General features: G+C 48.6%; 2 protein-coding genes across 2 annotated transcripts in view; one reads left to right on the forward strand and one right to left on the reverse strand.

Moving 5' to 3' along the window:
* UNC5A (unc-5 netrin receptor A) overlaps window positions 1–17,166 on the forward strand; it is a 90,935-nt gene extending 73,769 nt beyond the window's left edge. Inside the window, exons 3-16 of the mRNA XM_066615836.1 lie at window positions 2,177–2,320; window positions 2,649–2,752; window positions 3,170–3,350; window positions 4,045–4,212; window positions 4,991–5,155; window positions 7,475–7,663; window positions 10,584–10,883; window positions 11,223–11,310; window positions 12,900–13,068; window positions 13,559–13,792; window positions 14,493–14,642; window positions 15,030–15,194; window positions 16,402–16,580; window positions 16,887–17,166. Of these exons, the coding sequence (XP_066471933.1) occupies window positions 2,177–2,320; window positions 2,649–2,752; window positions 3,170–3,350; window positions 4,045–4,212; window positions 4,991–5,155; window positions 7,475–7,663; window positions 10,584–10,883; window positions 11,223–11,310; window positions 12,900–13,068; window positions 13,559–13,792; window positions 14,493–14,642; window positions 15,030–15,194; window positions 16,402–16,580; window positions 16,887–17,052 (2,402 nt within the window). The 3' untranslated portion in view covers window positions 17,053–17,166. The remainder of the gene's footprint in view (window positions 1–2,176; window positions 2,321–2,648; window positions 2,753–3,169; window positions 3,351–4,044; window positions 4,213–4,990; window positions 5,156–7,474; window positions 7,664–10,583; window positions 10,884–11,222; window positions 11,311–12,899; window positions 13,069–13,558; window positions 13,793–14,492; window positions 14,643–15,029; window positions 15,195–16,401; window positions 16,581–16,886) is intronic.
* A 1,476-nt stretch (window positions 17,167–18,642) lies between these two features.
* Window positions 18,643–19,905, reverse strand: part of HK3 (hexokinase 3) — an 88,068-nt gene continuing 86,805 nt past the window's right edge. Inside the window, 2 exon segments of the mRNA XM_066612943.1 lie at window positions 18,643–18,775; window positions 19,452–19,669. Of these exon segments, the coding sequence (XP_066469040.1) occupies window positions 18,643–18,775; window positions 19,452–19,669 (351 nt within the window).

Here is a 19,905-nt window from a genome sequence, read left to right on the forward strand (position 1 = left end):
TGTGCCAGTTGTTCAATGAGGCTCCTTCCTACCAAGTAACAACAGAGCCATGTGGTTGGCAAGTGTGATAGCTACGAACCACCTCCTCTCCCTCCCTGGCTTCTCCAGCCAATTCTAATAACTCTCTTGGGCTGCCCTATCTCAGCCAAAGAAAATATCAGACTGCTCATTGTTTGTCCAATGATCATTGGTTCTTTCATAGATGGGCAAGAGAGCCTGCTCCCACCTCCTGCCTCCTATTCATTGCAAAAGCAAGATATTAACCCTTCCCTGCCTCCTGGATGGCACTTCCCTGCTGCTCACCCAGCCTGAATAATGGCCTCATGAGGTCTTACACGCCATGTAAAAAGTAAGCAAGTACACCCAGACACAGGCAGACTCGAGTCTGCATGTGTGGGGATAAGTGTCGAGTCAAAGGCCCTTGACTCGAGGATCTTCCACGCACATGACTCGAGTGTACACCAGTCAGCGAAAAATGTGATTTTTGCGACTCAGATTCAAGTCACCTGACAGTGCAATCCTATCTTGTGCTGGAACAGGCAGGCCAGGAGGCCTGCACTGTACCCAGCACAAGATTGGAGCCAGAAGTGGCTTAGACGGAGGTAAAGGGAAACTCTTCCCCTTACCCCCTGGGTAAACCATGGCAGCCCTAATGGGTCTCCTCGAACTTGCGCCACCTCAGGAGTCGCATAAGTCAGAGGAGAGTGGAGTAGCTTGCAGCTGCTCCGTGCTGCTTGGGGAATGGGGTTGGGATCTGGCATAACTTCCTGGTTCTAGCCCCCACTCCCCGCCTGCCCGCTCCTGGGACCGTCCTCTGCTCGCCCTCGCGCCACCCCAGAATGCCTGAATTCCATTTCCTCCCTGACTCCCCCCGCCCTCCCTAGACCCTCGTATCAGCCAAGCTCAGTCAATGCAACCCTCCCTGCAAGAGTTGGTGCAAAGGCTGGATTCAGCCTCTGTGGGTTGGTGCGTGTCCCTGTACCGGCCCAGCTGACTCTTGAGGAGATGCAAACTTGCTTTATGACACGATTGTGATCCTCTTGGGTCAGTGCAAGGGACTTGCAGCAGCCCAAGGCGTACTCAGGATTGCGACCTGACTCAAGTTTCCATCCCTGACAAGTACAGTGCCAAATCATAGCTGGACATTGCGCTTCAGGGCTTGGGATGTGCTGCTGCCCTACAGCTTGTCTGTGCTTAACTTTAAAGAAAATCAGAATTCTAAGTTACAGCAAAAGAATTCTGCACTGAGGAAATGCTGGGTTATATGAACAGTGTGAAGTGTGCAAACGTGCACAATTTTTCTTATTTTGCATAGATTCATTCTGTAGTTCTTAGCATTTTGCACAATTTGTTCCGTTAATCATGAGCGGGACAAAGAGCTATGCAGGTTACTGAAGTGCCCCACCCTGATCACTAGAAATCTTATTTAGCAAAGCTTCTGGCTTCTGGGATTTAACTCGGGGTGGTTCATACACTTTCAAGCATATATTTGCTCTCATGCACTCTTCCTGCAGTTCCACAGAATTGTGGGAAACACACAGCAGTGCCTAGAGCTCTTCTATCATTGATAGGGAAGCTCTACCCTCTTATATTTAGTATCAGGGCCCAATCCTATCCAATTTTCCAGGGACGGTGCAGCGGTGCGAATGGGGTATGCACTGCATCCTTTGGTGGGGTGGCAGTCACAGAGACCTCCTCAAGGTAAGGGAACGTTTGTTCCCCTACCTCGAGGCTGCATTGCAGCTGCACCGGTTCTGGAAAGTTGGATAGGATTGGGGCCTCATCCCTCTTCACCCCGGTACAGTGTACTTTCTAGGGCTGTTGCTGATGTTGTTCTGCATCTTTTTAGACTGTGAGCCCTTTTGGGAAAGGGTGCCATTTAGGGCCCAATCCTATCCAATTTTCCAGTGCTGATGCAGCCGTGCCAATGGGGGTGCTCTGTATCCTGTGGTGGGGAGGCAGTCACAGAGGCCTTCTCAAGGTATGGGAACATTTGTTTCCTTACCATGGGGCTGCATTGTGACTACACCAGAGCTGGAAAGTTGGATAGGGTCGGGCCCTTAGTTATTGTAAAAAACCACTTTGTGAACTGTTTTAATTGAAAAAAGGTATAAAAATATTCTTAATAATAATAATATCTTCTTCTTTTGGGTATTTGCCCCTGGTGTTTTGGCAGGACTGCCCCTCATGGAGGTGCGAATTGACATCTCACGGCAGCAGGTAGAGAAGATTTTTGGCCTGGAGGAATACTGGTGCCAGTGTGTCGCCTGGAGTTCTTCTGGCACCACAAAGAGCCAGAAGGCCTATGTGCGCATTGCTTGTGAGTGAAGCCCTGTTTGTTTACTATCCTGCCAGCCCAGGGGATCCAGCTAGGATCCCAGACCATCCATTCTGCCGCTTCTCAACCTTTGTCATCATGTTTTTCCCCATTAGGCATGTGGACAGGCTGTGGCCTTTACTTAAAACCAGAGCCCAACAACCAGCCTTTCCTGACCCAGTTGAATACGACCAATTGGGATTGCTGTACTAAAGACAACCAGTTTGGCCTTTCTGTTGGCAAAGACAAGCCTGTGCCAAAAGAGGAGAGGCCTGGCATGGTGCGGGGACTTTGTTGTCATAACACCACTCTGAATCTCTTTACTTTCTAGATCTGCGGAAGAACTTTGAGCAGGAACCAGTGGCCAAAGAGGTCTCCATTGAGCAAGGAATTGTGTTGCCCTGCCGTCCTCCGGAGGGGATCCCGCCAGCTGAAGTGAGTACCAGCCCTGCATGCTTATTCTTGGGCAAATACTAGGAGGTCAAGAGACAGCCACCAGGCAGAAGCCCACTCATTAGCACACACCACCAAATTTTGATCCCAGTTCCATTAACTTTACAATGCAACAGTGCCTGCCTCTGCCCTGGGATGAGCACATGGTTGACTATCCCCCTCCAGATTCACTGCTGTTTGATTGACTCCAGCTCATCCCTCTGTAGAGCTCATTAACTCCTGCTTTGGAACCTCCTTGGACTGTCCTAGTGCCAATTAGCCTGTCAATCTCTGTCCCTCACTAGGTTACAGTACCAGAACCCGTCTCCCTTTGAGACACATTGCAGCACAGTGTCCATAAAGGCTCCTGTGCCACTTGACCCACTCCTGGCCACCATGTGTGGCTTCTGTCTCTTCAAGGTTGAGTGGCTGCGCAATGAAGAACTCCTGGACCCAGTGCTGGACCCCAATTTCTACATCACCCTGGAGCACAGCCTAGTGGTGAAACAGGCCCGCCTTGCTGATACAGGCAACTACACCTGTGTGGCCAAGAACATTGTGGCCCGTCGTCGCAGTTCCCCTGCCGCAGTCACTGTCTATGGTAAGGCCCCCACGAGCGTGTGAGGTGAACAACTCTGAGGAAAAGGGGATCAGTGGGAAAGCAGCATCTTTCTTATAAGCCCCCTACCTCTCGGGAGAGGAGCAGGAGTCAAGTACTTTTGGATGTTTGAACCTCGCCCTGCTCTCAAGCCATTGGGGCTTCTGGGTTTAGTCACTGATGAGGGAGGAAGGCAGAAGGGCTACGAGGTACAGGGCTACGACACATGTGGGGTTTGGGAAAGAGGGAACTTTGCTTAACAGTCTAGATCCCCTCATGGAGGGAAGCGTGTTCTGGGTGAGGTGTATGAACTGAGGGAACACCAGGAAGCAATGAGGAGAGCTGGTCTGCACACCCTGTTAGGGAGCAGGTGATGCTTCTGCAGAACCCTGCAGGGGAAAGCTGCATGGTCCTTCCCCCTCCTCCAAGTGTTTGCCCCTCTGCTTGTGACTCCTCCTGCATACCCTCCATGTTTTCCTGTGTATTTCCCCCAAATTGTACACAAACGCACACATGCACCACTGAAGCTTTCCCAGAGCTTGTCTTTCTGCCCCAATATGCCCACAGGATTCAGTGGCTCCTTCTCCAGGCCCAGAGAGCGCTATGCTCCAGATCGGGGAGGCAGCTCACTTCAGCCATTGCCACCCCTGTGGTATAGTCTTTGGGAGCTCTAGCTGATGCTATCCCTTCCCCCCAGTGAATGGTGGCTGGTCGACGTGGACGGACTGGTCAGCCTGCAGCACCAGCTGTGGACGGGGCTGGCAGAAGCGGAGCCGGAGCTGCACCAACCCAACGCCACTCAACGGGGGGGCCTTCTGTGAGGGCCAGAATGTGCAGAAAAGTTCTTGCGCCACCCTGTGCCCAGGTACTTCCCTGCCACTGCTGTGCGAATGCTCCTGTGGCTCTCTTTGCTGTGCTCACACCCTAAGCACTCACTGGCACAGTCCCCCTTCCCAGCTGAGTCCCAGCTCAGTCTCTCATTTCTCAGTCCCAGCTGAGAAATGTTTAGGAAACCAGTCTCCTGTGAAACCCAGAGGTGGACTTGCAGCACACTTCGGCTCATGTTCTTTCTTCACAGTTCGTAGACCACTCGCTTTTCTGTTCCAGGCCTGGACTCACCATTCACACAACCCGGCCTCTACCCTATCCTAGAATTCCCCTGGTGTCCCAGCCGTTGCCTTTTCTCAAAGGCGTCCTTTACAATTTACAATGGAATGGTGTTGTGTGTGCCTGACACTTAATTTTCTGTGTCTCCAACTGTGTTTGAACCAGCAACCCCAAGGCCAACGGTCTTTGCCTCGCCCACCCACCCCCTTGCTCTACCTGTCTTCCCCAGCCAATCCATGTGTCTGTGTTCGTCCTCTCCCATCTCTGAGTCCTTCTCCTTCTGAGGCATGTTACAAATGTGGGGGGAACTCCCTTTCCTTGTCAGGGTGGCTTTGGGATCAGCCAGCCATGAGCCCCTCACTCCATGGGTGACATCCACAGCCCTCCTGGCCCTTGAGGTTGCTGTGAGTACTTGGATAGAGAGAGATCTGCTTGGGGACTGGGGAACTGGAACATAATTCACTGTGTAGAAAAGAATGTCTTTGAGTTCGCATTTTGGTTACTAAGCCTCTGTACTGCCTCCTCCTGTCTGACAGTGCCTGGCGGTTGGTCAGCCTGGAGCATCTGGTCAGTGTGTGGTGCAGACTGTACCCACTGGCGTAGCCGGGAGTGTTCAGATCCAGCACCCCGGAATGGTGGGGACGAGTGCCAGGGGCCTGAACTGGAGACCCACAACTGCACCAGTGAGCTGTGCATTCATGGTGAGTCCCGGCCATTTCTGCCTTCTGTGGGAAAAGAGGATGCCGTGGTTGGAGCTGGACAGGCATTGCAGGTGGGGCATATCATGAATTTTGGGTGGGCAGGAGGAAGCTGGTGCTGCCTGCAGAAGGTCTGTTTTGAGTGGCCTTACATTCCATTCAGATTGAGATGTAAGAGCAGTGAGGCCTGTCAGCTCTGGTTTGCCTATCTGTCCACACAGAAACCAGCAGCTGTCTGCCCAGCACAGATGGAATCTCTGCTGCTTAGTTTAGCTTTGCCTCGCAGCGACGGGCAGCAAAGCAGGAACCCACCTTGGCAATGACACCTCCCCCCAGCCCCTTAGCCCCTGTGTCCATCCACAGGCTCTGTCCCTGCTCAAATTCCCAGAGTCCTGCCTGAAACAATGCGCTCTCTGCACCCAAAGATAATGACTGGCGCACACAGGCCTAGCAAGCAGCCTGTTGCCCTCCAGGCAGGGACGCTCTGTGCTGGCATGACATGGTGGGAGAGTGAGTGACAGGTCCCATCCTGGCTCATTAACTAGCCTTGCTTGTTAGGCCTCCTAGGGGTTTTCTCTTCCTTTTACATCAAATTAACCATTCTCACAGCTGAAATGAAGCAATGTCCCCCTGTCCTCCCAGAGGTACTCAGCCTGACAGTTTGGCCCAGCTGGCAGGGAGAGTGGGTGGGGTAGGGAATCGGAGGGACAGCAGGGCACAATGTTGGCTCACATTAAAAAAACACACACATGCTCTTTCTTTCTCCCTGATACACACTACCCTCCTTGCACATATGCTGCCTCATAAATTAGGCCAATGTGTGCATGTCTGCTTGCTCTTGTTAACACACAGATGTGCTCTCTCACATGACAGGCTTGCCTGCCTGTGCTCTCCCCACCCTACACCCTCCAACTGTCCCCGATATGCCAGCCCGTTGTCTTGTCAGTCTGTGGACGCCCCATGCAGTAAGAGCACACACCTCACTCTCCCTCCTCGTAGTGAGGATTTGGGTCATGGAGCTTTAAATATTTCTCTTGTCTCAACTTTCTTGAGCACAAACAAGTGGATGGGGAGGGGACCATTAGTCTCTTCTTCTAATTCAAGACAGCTGGCCTTTGTTTAGAAACTGTGCAATAGGAGCAGAAGAGCTCTTTCTAATGTCAGTTGCCCCCTTCCTCCTGCCCACTATCAGCTTCCTCACTTACGAAAGGGGCCCCGCTCTCTTCTTTCAGGCCACATTACATTATTCCTGGGGGCTGTGTATATTTCTGACACACTCCCTGATTCTGTACACCGCGTTGCTATTATTAGAAACAGTTCGATGTACTCATGTACTAGGTATGCATATGACAAAGGCACAGAATCCTGTGATTAGAAAGAATTAGAAAAAAGACCCCTATTTATAACATCACTGTAGTTCTGGTAGGTAACACTAAACGCTCCTGAAACACTCCGCTTTTCTGCAGCGTAATCATGAATTCATCAAAGAGGCAAGGCTTTAAACCTTGCTGAGATTTTTCTCCCCTTCTCCCACTGCATTCTGCATATGGCACCCAGAAATGCCTTCCAGAGCAACCACTATTACTTTTTGCACTGTCCTCTCTGAAACGGACTCTCCACCCCACCTGAAGAATTAGATTATTATTAAGGATGCTTTCAGGGAGGTTCCAGAACCCCAAGCTCTGTTCAGAAAGAAGAAGCTGGTCGTGTGGGTCTGCCCTTGACAAGTGGGGAAAGAGCAGGTCCTTGATCCTGGGGTGTGATTCAAAATTGTGCCAAATTTTTGTGAGCACTTGGGAGACAGAGTATCATTGGCCCCCTGTTGCCCTGCCCCTCTGGTACTGTCCCTTTCTCCTCTAGCCTTACCCCTCCCATGGTCCCTCCCTTTGCCCTAAATGTGACTTTCACCATTTCTGACATTGCAACCACGTCTAGGCACTTCATTAAAAATGGAGCATTACTCTCTCGGCGAACTTCTTAACAACTACCTCTTCTCTACACCCACTCAAAGATAGCATAAGGATTAACAAATGCATTGCAGTACACACTTTTGTGGCTAGACCCCACTGCATCACTCTAGTCCACAAATGTTCTTGCTATAAAGAATTTGTTAGTCCACACAGAATTGTAGGACAACAACAATTGCATTTTTTCCCCTACAACAAACAAAGCACAGCTATCCCCCTGGAGGTTGTTACCACAGATCACATACATACCACATCTTGCAGTGGGAGGGAGAGATGCTCTGTGTCTCCAGTTGCCATGCCCAGGGCAATAGCTAGCCCAGTTTACACCTCTTCTTTCTTCTGCATCCCTTCCTAGGAACTGGTGGCTCTGAGGATGTGGCTCTGTATGTGGGCCTGATTGCTGTGGCTGTCTGCTTGGTGTTGCTACTCCTGGTTGTAGCACTGGTTTATTGCCGCAAGAAAGAAGGTCTGGATTCTGATGTGGCTGACTCCTCTATTCTCACTGCTGGTTTCCAGCCAGTCAGCATCAAACCAACCAAAGCAGGTGAGTGTCACCTCAGTCTTGCAGCAACAAAGGAGATAAAAGTGTTCTGTGCAGTGAGAAACCACTATGGGGGCAAGCCATCTCCCTGGAGCCACAATCAGGCTTGCATGGTGTTGCCAGTGTCTCTTTCCAGGGCTGCTAATGACGATGCTGCTAATGTGCCCCCAACTCTGCTGGAAAATAGTGTTTATGTTGGAAGAGTAATAGCCTGTGAGTTAGAGCTGTACAGTTATGTGGGTGTGTTCATTTCCATCAGTAGGGGGAGCAGTTACCTACTCAATTCTTAGTTTAAATGTTTGTGGATTGCTGTCGCCTGCTTTGACTAGACTTCTTATTAGTTTCTTTTCCTGTCTTGTTGTTTTATGTCTCCTTATCCCAAGCAGCCATGACCTGTTGACCATTTTGCAGTATGCATACAAAGTGCTTTGTAACTCAGCTCTACGGTGAATGAGTTGTGTTTTTTTTCCACAGCTCTGCTAACAGTTTCCAGATTAAAATGCAGAGATCTTGCCTGCCACTTTTAAATGCTCCATAACTGCTCCACCTCCAGTCCTGCTGCTCCTAAGATCCCTTTTCTCCCCTTCCTTTTCCATCTGCAGTAGCAAGGAGAAGAAAGGGGGCAAAGAGCCAGTGGTACAGTAGGGGAGGTAGTTGTGGAGTTTTTCAAGCAGCAGGGCTCCTGGGATGAGACCTAAAAATTCTAGACTCTTTTTGATGGCTCTTTTTCTCCTACTTACCAATCTGGGCAAGAGTTCTCCAAGAGGGGCCATGCTACTTGGGCTGTAGAAATTAGATGGTGATGAGCTCCACTTGTGTGGTGGACACTGTTTGTCAGATTTCCTCCGGATGGGCCTTATAACTACACGAGAAGTTATCCATAATAACTAAATAGCATAATAATAAACTAGCAGTCATCCAATTTATTTATTGGAACTACCTTAAAAAAAACTGAATATCAAGGCAGCTTACAAACATAGAAGGGCTGCTTAAATGAAAAGGAAGGCTAGAAGTGCTGAACACTGGAAGCCTTCTTATGGGATCTCCAATATTCCCCTCTTCTCATGTTTGATTCAACCTTGGAGGTTCTCTTTGGTGTCATTCTGGCCTCAGTAGTTCACTGGGAGGCTAGGAAAGGCAGGCTTTAAAAAATTGAGGTACCTGTTACGGAATGTCCTCCCTCGGGAAACTGTTCTGCTTTTGCCATATGGTGAAAACTTGACTTTTTAGGAAGGCCTTTTGGGATTTAGTAAATGCTGCTTTGTTCAGATAATTGGATAAATCTTACTACTGTGTTGTGGTGTGATGATTTTGTTGTTTTTTAGTATTATGATTTCTTTTAATCTTTGTTGTGTGGTTTCTTTGTTTTTGTTTTGCTTTGGGTAGCCATCTAAGGGCCCAATCCTATCCAGTTTTCCAGTGCAGGTGCAGATGGGGCAGCTTGTCCCAATGGGGCATCTTGTGGTGGGGCAGCAGTCACAGAGGCCTCCTTAAGGTATGGGAACATTTGTTCCCTTACCTTGCGACTGCATTGCAGCTGCACTGGTGCTGGAAAATTGGATAGGCTTGGGCCCTAAGTTGTCTTTGAAAAGACAGGCAGGCTATAAATTGTTTAATAAATTCACATAAATAAATGAGCAAAAGGACTCTACTGGTGGCTAGTGTCATACCAGAATTGTGTGAATGGTGGCCTAAGTTACCACTACAGTGAGACACTCATGTGCCTGAGATCCTCCCCATACATCTTGTCACAATTAAATGTTGTCCTTGCAAAAGTAGGGTGCTATATCACAGCGTGGAAACAAACCATTTGTATATTCTGTGAGAAGCTTCTCAAATGCTTAGAAATACTCCATTTCGATAGCAAACCTCTCGTTGCCTCATGCAGTGTTGCACTGGAACCCCTACAGGACACTAACCAGTAAGGATAGACCATCACTGACGGGGACTAAGAGAGGTTTGCTAATTACAGCACTCTACATGCACTTTTCTCAGTCTTTCTGAACTAGTTAGTGTAAGCAGGTTCTCCATTAAACAAGCAACATTACTTCTGAGGCAAAGAAGTTCTTGATGGTATGGTCGATGCAAGGCCTAGTGGCACATCTCTATCACAGTGGCTGTCAACAACCCCACTGAGTGACAGTTAAGAACACAGGGAGCAAGTTACATAATGTGGCATTCCTCAGAAATACCACATGTTCTTGTGTTTGCTACAGGGACAAAGCCGTCTTGCCCTTGAGATACCAAAGTGCCTGTATTGTAAAATGCAACTCGTGAATAAGTGTATCTTCTTCAGTTATGACCAATCTATTTCCAGCCTTTTGGAAACAATTCACAAGACCCTCTATGTGCATCTTGGTGTAGGCTGAGCAAGGATCATTTGATTGTGAGGTGACCTTTGAACTTTGAAAGTCACCTTTATACACCCTGGATTCTAAATGAGGCAATAAAACAACAGCTGTGTCATGCAGGCTGCTCCTTCCGTCAGTCTACATTTGGGTTGCAGAGGTGGATTGAATGAATTAGCCCAGAATCCTTGCTCTAAAAGGGAAATCATATTGCACTTTTAAAAAGCCGTATCTGGGAAATAAAATGCATAACATTATTAATACAAAAAGTGATGGTTTGAACAGCGATAGTTGTTTCTCGGGTCATTGCTGCAGTCTGTTACTCCTGCTGGTTAACATATTTTATGCAACACTGTCTGATGAGATAATGTTTTGTGATTAGGCTGCTACCTACCTGAGGTGACTCAAAATATCTGCATTTGCATCTATAAAGTAATCTAGTCCTGAATGCAGAGCTAAGAATGAACTCCCCTTTCCGCTCGGCCTGGAGAAGAGTTTTGTTTATCTGGAGATAGCATGTAAATTTTTGGCTAGCACAACCTGTCGGTTTCTCAATCTCATCTCTCGCAATACAGATAACTCCCACTTACTCACCATCCAGCCTGACTTGAGTACCACCACCATGACCTATCAGGGCTCACTATGCCCACGCCAGGATGGACCGAACAAGTTCCAGATTGGCAATGGGCACCTACTAAGCCCCCTGGGCAGCGGACGCCACACCCTGCACCACAGCTCACCCAGTGCTGATCCAGTGGACTTTGTCTCACGATTCTCAGCCCAAAGTTTCTTCCGCTCTTTGCCCAGAAGTGGTGCCAGCATGGCATATGGAACCTTCAACTTCCTGGGAGGACGTCTAATGATCCCCAACACAGGTGAAGGTGGCAAAAAGGGGAACAGTATGGCTGGGGATTTGGGAGGGAGGCCTAATTTGGGGGCATCAGAAGATGCTTTATGAAGATCTCGGGATTGCGGTGAACCAGCACTTCAGGCCAAACATTCATTAGGGAGAGGCGGTACAAAGCATGTACCCTTCCCCTCTAAAAAGCCTCTACTGACCAGAAAGTAGGTAGGTAACATCTACCTTCCCCTTCCAGTCAGTGCTCTCAAACAGAAAATTGCATACATCCAATTTCCCACAAGACCCACAAGATGGTCTGTCTCCAGACTGCTTGTGCTGTATCCCACTAAGCAACAATGTCTCTGTCCTTTAGGTGTCAGCCTGCTCATCCCACCTGATGCCATTCCACGGGGGAAGATCTATGAAATCTACCTGACATTGCACAAGCAGGAGGATGTGAGGTACCTTTCTCAGTCCTTGAAATCCCCTTGCTGTGCCACTGGTGGCCCACTATGGGACCCTGACTCCACCATATACCAGTGGAACTTTGATTCCAGGCCACAGCATGCACATACATCCCTGAATGTTGCAGGTACCTTGTGCTAGAGAACAGATGGGGCACTTGTATCCTACAGACTGTCTTTGCTGCCCTGCACTCATGCAGATGGGCATTTGGGAAGGAGACCTAATTGGGTGCATTAGAAGATGCTTTATGAGGCTTTCAGTACCCTTCTGAACCACACAGACGGGCATGCAGAAATCTTCTTCCACTCATGAGGTGGATGTAACTGAATGTCATCATCATGATGGTGTAACCATGTCTTCTGTCATGGTAGTTACACAACTCTCTACCCAGCATTTTCAGAGCGCGATACCATAGTCTTTCGAGACTGAAGGTTGCCAATACATACCCAGCATTCTTATTGAAGGGAAGCAACTTTGTTTTGGCATGCCCAGTGCTCCTTTTGCTGGAGAATTCTTGGTGCCATGTTGCACAGCAGACTCTCCCAAATCCATTTGAAACTATCATCGGGCACACATTTAACTTAAGTAAACAAAACTTCGTTGATGTACTCAGCAAGATTCCATTACTGGCTTACAAGTCCCAAGGCTACAAGGCTATGGCCCTGGTCCTGAGCACATGACATGAACATAAGCTCTGTTAATATCAATGGAAAAGATTTCCCCACAATACATAGGATTGGGGCATATATCAGATAACGACCGGCATGCAAGTCCTAGGTGAGCTGCCTAACAGCCTCATTGTCTTAACATTTGAGCACGTTTGTCACTGATGGAATTTCTCTGAGGAATGTTTCTGTTGTCCTGGTGCTTTACAACCCACTCTTGCTGGCTTCTTACTGCTCATGACTGCATCAATAGCAAATGAAGAAAACATGCTTCTGCCATGGCACGTGTAGTAGCAAGCGTCCCTTTGGTGCCGGTTAAGGACTGAGGTGGTAGATTTTATTAGGAATTGTAAAAGACAAGAGGACCTTCCCTTAGGCCCCCTTGCTAGCTGAGCGGCAGGCCTGCCAGCCAGGAAAGACCATGCCAGAATGGCCAGACCAGTCTCACAGGAGAAGAGTTCAGTAGGGCAGTTGGCTAGGAATCCTCTCCGAGGAACCTGTCTACTGGCCACATCTGGAGGTTTTTAATTTTCTCCTGAAAAAGGATTCCTATTAGCAGTTGTTTCTGTTGCACGTATTCCAGAAAAGTTTCTGGAGTTTCCAGCTTGCAGAAGTCCCTGTAATAACGATATGCTGTAAGTAGGGCATTTCCAGCATTACCAGGATTATTGGATCAACATCAAATTCATGCATTTGCTGGAGCTTACTAGCTACTAATTTCTGAGTCTGAACAAACATCTTTGCTAGTGTTCGTAATGAATACATGCTGCTCCAAACCCATGTAATTTCCCCATTCCACTTTCTGCATGTACTAGGAGGGATTCAGATCTCAAAACAGCTGATAACAATAACCATGTATACATGGTTTTGTACACCTTGCCAATGGTGTACACCTTGTCACTCTTCTCTCTCTTGTTGAGGCTGCCACTGGCTGGCTGCCAGACCCTGCTGAGCCCCATTGTCAGCTGTGGCCCTCCAGGAGTGCTCCTCACCAGACCTGTCATCCTAGCCATGGACCACTGTGTGGAGCCAAATCCTGAGACCTGGAGTCTGCGCCTCAAGAAGCAGTCGTGTGAAGGTACATGGGAGGTGAGTGTTTCATGAATACTTGGATTTTATCTCATTGCACATGCTTGTGGCTCCAGGCACAAATCAAATATCAAAGGAGAGTGGGCGCCTTGCCTGAAGACAGATACCCATTTGTTAATATGCTCGATTTGGGTGTAGCTTATAGGATTCTAATCCATTGCAAAAAAATCCACGGGGACTCCAAATTTCATAATACTAGCAAACACAAATTTCCAATGTACCCTGTCAAACTCTCAGCATCCAATGAACGTTTCAGGAACTTTAGCAAGGATATGTCTATACAATATTTTTTACACAATGCAATCAAAATTCTATGCCAGGTTAAATCCCAAGTTCTGCAAGCTGTGTAGTTTATATTTTCATAGCTTGCCTACGTTTTGATGATTATGATTTTGATTATGACTTAACATGATATGCGTTCTGCATCTCTGTGCTGACCGAGTCAATAAGTGTTGCTTGGAGTCTCTTTGTTTCCTTTCCGTTCTCCCAGGATGTGCTGCATCTGGGGGAGCCAGCACCTTCAGAACTCTACCACTGCCAGCTGGAACCCCAGGCTTGCTACATCTTCACTGAACAACTGGGCCGCTTTGCGTTGGTGGGGGAATCCCTCAGCATGGCTGCCTCAAAGCGGCTCAAACTGGTCCTCTTTGCACCCACCACTTGTACGGGGTTGGAATATGATGTCCGTGTGTATTGTCTCAGCGACACTCGGGATGCACTGAAGGTACAGTACTACTACCCCCAGGAGACCCAAACTCTATCCTGGAAATACCAGCACACACACACACCCCTCAAACACTGCTTCTACCTCTGTGCTGGGTTGCTATGCCTTCCCTTGTCTCCGTATACCACTGTTTGCCCAAGGACACTGTCTCAGGAACTGCTAAAGCCCAGCCGCCATGCCAGAGGGAGGCACCTGTTATGTCATGCAACACTGACCACATCCCTAATATGCTGCCCTTCATAATACTTACCTCACCACAACCACAGGATCTATTATTTCACCTTATAAATTCACCTGGGAGTTGCCTCCCCCAACCATAACCTCCATTTCTTCTTCTGCTATGCTGATTTATGAGAGGGGCAGGCCCATAGTTCAGCAGAAGAGTCTCCGCCTTGTAAGGACAAGGTCCCAGGTTCAATCCTTAGTGGAGCTGAGTGAGACTTCTGCTTGAAACCCTGAAGAGTCACTGCCAGGCAGTGTCAACAGTGCTGAACTAGATGAACTTATGGGCTACTTTGGTTCCTGATATTTGCATCCCAAAATTATGCCACAGAAACACAGAGCAATCTGCAACCCTGTTGTCCATACCATACTAAGATTCTGCTTCTGTTGGACCTGTAGTGGGTAATAGCCACTGGGAATGGGGGTTGCTGATTCTAGAAACTTGAGCTCTCCCTCCCAACCCCTTATGTCCCCACAGGAAGTTGTACAAATTGAGAAGCAGATGGGGGGACAGCTGATCGGTGCACCACGGATCCTGCACTTCAAGGATAGCTATCACAACCTGCGCCTCTCCATCCATGATGTGCCCAGCTCACTATGGAAGAGCAAGCTCCTGGTCAGCTATCAGGTCAGTGTGACTACTAGTTTTGGAAATGGTCAGCATCCAGGGCAGATTGAGGCAGATGTGCACACTCTGCTTGTTAGCACTGGGGCTGTTGTTGCCATTATATGTTTATGCTGTTTTCTCTTCTGTTGGCTGGAACTCTGTGTTTGAGCAGAGCCATAACTCTGTCTCAGGTCCAAGAAGACTCTGTGCAGGAGCTGCCAGGCTTTCTCAAATCAAGTGTTCTTTCAGGAGTCAGATCTCTCCATCACTGTGCTTGGTCTCCTTTCTCACACTGCCAGCATCTACTCATGGCCCTCAGCTTTGTCATCATGCAGAAGCCTGGTTGAGCCTCAGCCTTGGGGAGAGCAGCAAACCCCCCCAACCTAAGCCTGCCATCTCTCTTCACAGGAGATCCCCTTCTATCACCTTTGGAGTGGCCTGCAGCCCTACCTGCACTGCACCTTCACGCTGGAACGACTCAGCACCAGCACGTGCCAGCTGGCTTGCAAAATCTGGATCTGGCAAGTGGAGGGTGATGGACAGAGTTTCAATATTGACTTCAACATTGCCAAGGTGAGGACCAAGGACACAGTGATGGGAGGGCTGGTGAGGTGACTTCTGTGCTACCCTTTGGGTATGAGGAGGATTCCTGTGTGGGGCGGGGCTGTTCGTGAAGTGTGCTGTTACACACAGCTCCTCCTAGTCTAGAAGCTTAAGACAAAGATTCCAGTGCGTGGTATGAAGGTACCTGGCTAAAGTTAAGTAATTCTAACCCTCATCAGAACCTGGATGGGTGGCCCTCTGGGAACCCCATGTGTGCAGCTTGGAGTCCCATGACGAAAGAAAGACAGGGAAACTAAAATACTGAGTGGTCTGCATAACAACCTTTCAAACTGGTCTCAAGTACTTGATGTGCACCTTCAGTTAGTGGGTTGGGCACCATCTCATGGAGTCCCAGCTGAACAGACTCAAGGGTGAAAGTTTCAGGCATGGTTGTGTCTGGATGATTCTCCTTATAGGAATGTCTTCTGTTTCAGTGTAGAGCTCACTGTCCCATCTCCCATTCTTCTCTCTTTTCTATCCTAACGACTCCATATGTCACAATTTTGTGCAAAAAAAGCACACAACATCTTTGCAAAAAAGTAAAGAACAGAACATTGGGGGTATAAATGCAATATTCTGAAAGCCTCTGTCTCACTGATGCTGCTGTTTAAAGCAAGTTTCTAGGTACCCTATACCTACAAATAGGTTGGAAAGCATGTGGCCACTGTCTGCTGACATTGCAGAAGCTAGAGGGGAGACTGAATAATAATTATGTTCAATTTACAAATGCTTTATAGATGTAACGGAATTCCATTTTTCTTGGTGCAGATTTTTTTTAATAGTGGAGTCGTGCTCTGTTCATCACTGGTCTTCCTTTAGGCAAAAGTGTCCATTGCCCCACGGCACAGAAATTACCCTCCTTAACTTTCCCTTCCCATTTGCCTTCATTCCTTTTCCCATGATATATTCCTTGTGATCTTCAAGAGTCCTTCCTCTTTTCTAAACCTGTCAAGGCAGGTATGCAGATAGTTACTCTTCAGGGAAATCTCTAAGAGGAAACAATGTTGTGTCGGGGGGGGGGGAGCATCCAAATAGGTGAAAACAGCATCAGATGAAAAAGAATATAAGACAGAAAAAACCCATTTCATACCCTCAGGCAGCTCTCCTCCAACTCTTGCCCCAGAGTTCTCACAAAGAAATTGCTCGCAGGTTCTAATTTTTGCTGTCCTCTTTCCAGGATGCCCGGTTCTCTGACTGGCTGCCCCCAGACAATGAGGCTGGTTCCCCTGCCCTGGTGGGCCCCAGTGCCTTCAAGATCCCCTTCCTCATCCGCCAGAAGATCATAAGCAGCCTGGATGCACCAGGGTCCCGTGGGGCTGACTGGAGAGCATTAGCCCAGAAGCTGCACCTTGACAGGTAAAGGGATAGCTTTCCCTGGCTATATCTCAGTAGCCACAGATTGCAGCAAGCACAGGCGACAGGGGTGGGGGTGAATCTCACTGCAACAGAAAGAGGGCAGGTGTGTGAATATAGGCTGTGGTGCTAGGTATGGTGGGGTGGGCTTCAGTATGGATGTGAACATGCACCATCAGGGATGCCCCATTCTTTCTTCAGGGGTATCCTCAAACAGAATAATTGGGTGGCAGTGGTAGTAAAGGAAGGATAGAAGGTAAAGTAAAAAACATTTGACCAGGATTGCAACTTCCTCCTCTCTTTCCACAGCCATCTCAGCTTCTTTGCTTCAAAGCCCAGCCCAACAGCCATGATCTTGAACTTATGGGAGGCACGTCACTTCCCCAATGGGAACCTCAACCAGCTTGCTGCTGCTGTGGCGGAGGTGGGCAAGCAAGACAGCTCTCTCTTCATGGTTTCAGAGGCTGAGTGCTAAGACACTCCATGAGGGTAGCACAGGCCTTCGCTGGGGGATGACGGGGGGCATCTCCGTTCGAAAGGGCAGCGTTCCTGCACTTGACCTACTCTGAATATGCCTGTGTGCCCTTGCCTGAGGCTTACTGGCCTCATGCCCTCTATTCCTTGTGCCAAATACAGCCAGAAGGCAAGCACAGTTGGCTCAGTTTCCAGCAGCCATGGAAAAGGCTACTGAATGCTGCTACCACGGAAGCCCTGGGACTGGGAGGTCTGTCCCTTCTATTGGAATAGGCTGGCAATGGATTCCAATATGCTGATATCTGGACTTGATCATGATCCCAGGGCCCTTTTCTTCCCAAGTATGGAAGGAAGTGGGAGGGGAGATGTCTGGCCTAATGACCATTGTGAGTAACCAAGACTAACAGGTAAGCTTCGTTCTGGAGCTGAGATGTCTATGCCTCCTCCTGCTGCAGGCCCCAGAAAGTCCTATTCTGTGAGAAAGCATGGGGTAAGGAGGATGGCTCAATACTATTCCACAGTTATCTCTATTTACTTTTGCTCTAGCCCAACTGATACCCAAGACTCAGTCACAAAGGGCAGCCCAGGGCTTGGTGGTTTGCAAACACTGGGAGCCCCAAGGGGACCACGGAGGGAAAGGAGATGTAGGCAAATGGCAGTCCAGGGATGAGGACAACGCAGAACTGGATGACTGGATCTGTGCCTCCTTAGTCCTTGCCCAGTGAATATGCAAAGGGAATTGTGCGTGTGTGTGGCAGTCCAATCTGTGCAGTGAACGTGTGCTGGACCAGGTGGATCCATGCTGTATTGTGTAAAGATCGTTTTTTATTCTGTATTCAAGTGCATTCAAGTATTTACACTTGGCCTTATGTACATATAAGCGTCCCGCACAGGGTTTTAGCGGGCATGAATGTAAATAAATTATATATATATATTGCTACATGGAGCTTCTTGTGTCTCTGATCACACCAATCCAATAGATGCATCACCAGATTTGGAAGCAGACAGAGTCCTTAATTAGAGCCCAAGGGTTAAGCAGAGCCCTCTTGAGAGCTCTGTGGATGTAGAAATATCCAGGATGATGGGTCTACCTCCATCTTGGCTCTTTCAGGGCCCAATCCTGTCCAATTTTCCAGTGCCGGTGCAGCAGTGCCAATGGGGCGTACACTGCATCCTGTGGTGGAGAGGCTGTCACAGAGGCCTCCTCAAAGTATGGGAACATTTGTTCCCTTACTTTGAGGCTGCATTGCGGCTGCACCAGTGCTGGAAAGTTGGATAGGACTGGGCCCTCTCTCAGGGCAACTTTCGGTCTGGCTCCCCAGGAAAAGAGTAGCTTCAGGATCCAATTGGCAGCAGGAATTTTGTTTATTTTTTTCCTTATGTATCAGACAAAGCTTGAGGATGAGTCAGAGATATTCAGCAGAAATGGAAAGATGAAATACCACTACTAGCACAACCTGCCTTTCCTGCCATTCTGCCACAAGTGCCTCAAAGAAGGGTGAAACTGTGCTAAAGGTCAGAGTCGGGACCCGAGAGAGAATGATCCATCCTCCTAGATACTGGGAAATCTTCAGGAAAGTCAAGCAGAACTTTATTTGGCTTTATGGTTGGCTACGGCAGCAATCAGTGCCGCCCCCTTCCCTGAGCCGTCCTCTGACAGCAAGAATTTGACTTTACATTTTGGAGCTAGAATTGACACTGTTTCTTGAAGCTCTTTTGAAAACCTGGGGACAGAAAGGAAGAATGGCTGTGAGCAACAGGAGTCAACATTTGGTTCAGCATCACAACCTCCCTGCCAGCAACACAGTCCCTGGCAACAACCCTCCTGAAAGAGCAGGTTTTGTAGTTCCCCCTTCTGCCAAACAGGAGCAACATTCCTCTCAGTGATCTAGGCCAGTACAGTAAGACCCAGAACCCCTCAGAAAAGAAAAGCATGGATTACTCAACTGCTGAGCCACAGTCACCTTTACCACCCATGCTATTTCCTCAGGTCTGTTCAGAAGTGCTCTAGAAACACTTCTCTGGCCCATATACTAGAGGACAGGGGTTCCCAAAGTGTAGGTTGCGATGCACAAGTGGGCTGCAACTCGATTTCTGGTGGGTTGCAGGCCCACCAATGCTGTAGCCTAAAATAGCGGGATCTGGAAGTCGCTTCTGGGACACACACACACACATGTCTGCATCATTGGCCGTGCCACGCCATGTGTCCCAAACTGTGTGTCACAATGCACCAGTGCGAGAGACAGTTTCAGAAATGACACAAGAGTGAGTGCGCATTCTGAAAGGGACTTCTGGGTCACTGGCCATTTGCAGGCATCTGGCCTCAACGGGCCCTGGATCCAGGGGCTTGGGCTGAAGCCTTGCTTTGCCCCACCATCGGATGCCACAAAATCAACTCACTTAGGGTGCACCTTGTACAGTGTCCCATCCACACCAATGGTCATCTCCAGCTTCTCCAGTTGCCGATTATCTCGTATCTTCTCCACAACAGCAGCTATTCCAGCTCCACACAACTTAGCAGCACGTGAAGACACTGTATGGCACACCTCCTTCACCACCCTGGCATCTTCAGCAGTTACAGTCAATTTGCACTCTTCCAACATAGTATACACCAGTTCCTCTCCATGACTGCCCCTGCCAGGATATTCAAATCAGTGCTGGTGCCTTAACAATAAGCAAAAGTACAGGGGTTGTGGCATCTACTGCACACTATTCACAAGGGCTATCTCCTCTCAGACACACTTATCCTGAAAGCACCCAGGCTCCACAAGATGGGGCTTTGTGATTGCATGCAACCAATGACAGAGATTTCATATTCCAAGGAAGAATGTTCACATTCTTCATCAAAAACGGA

Source organism: Tiliqua scincoides, chromosome 2 (genome assembly GCF_035046505.1).
Source record: "Tiliqua scincoides isolate rTilSci1 chromosome 2, rTilSci1.hap2, whole genome shotgun sequence".
Lineage (NCBI taxonomy): Eukaryota > Metazoa > Chordata > Lepidosauria > Squamata > Scincidae > Tiliqua > Tiliqua scincoides.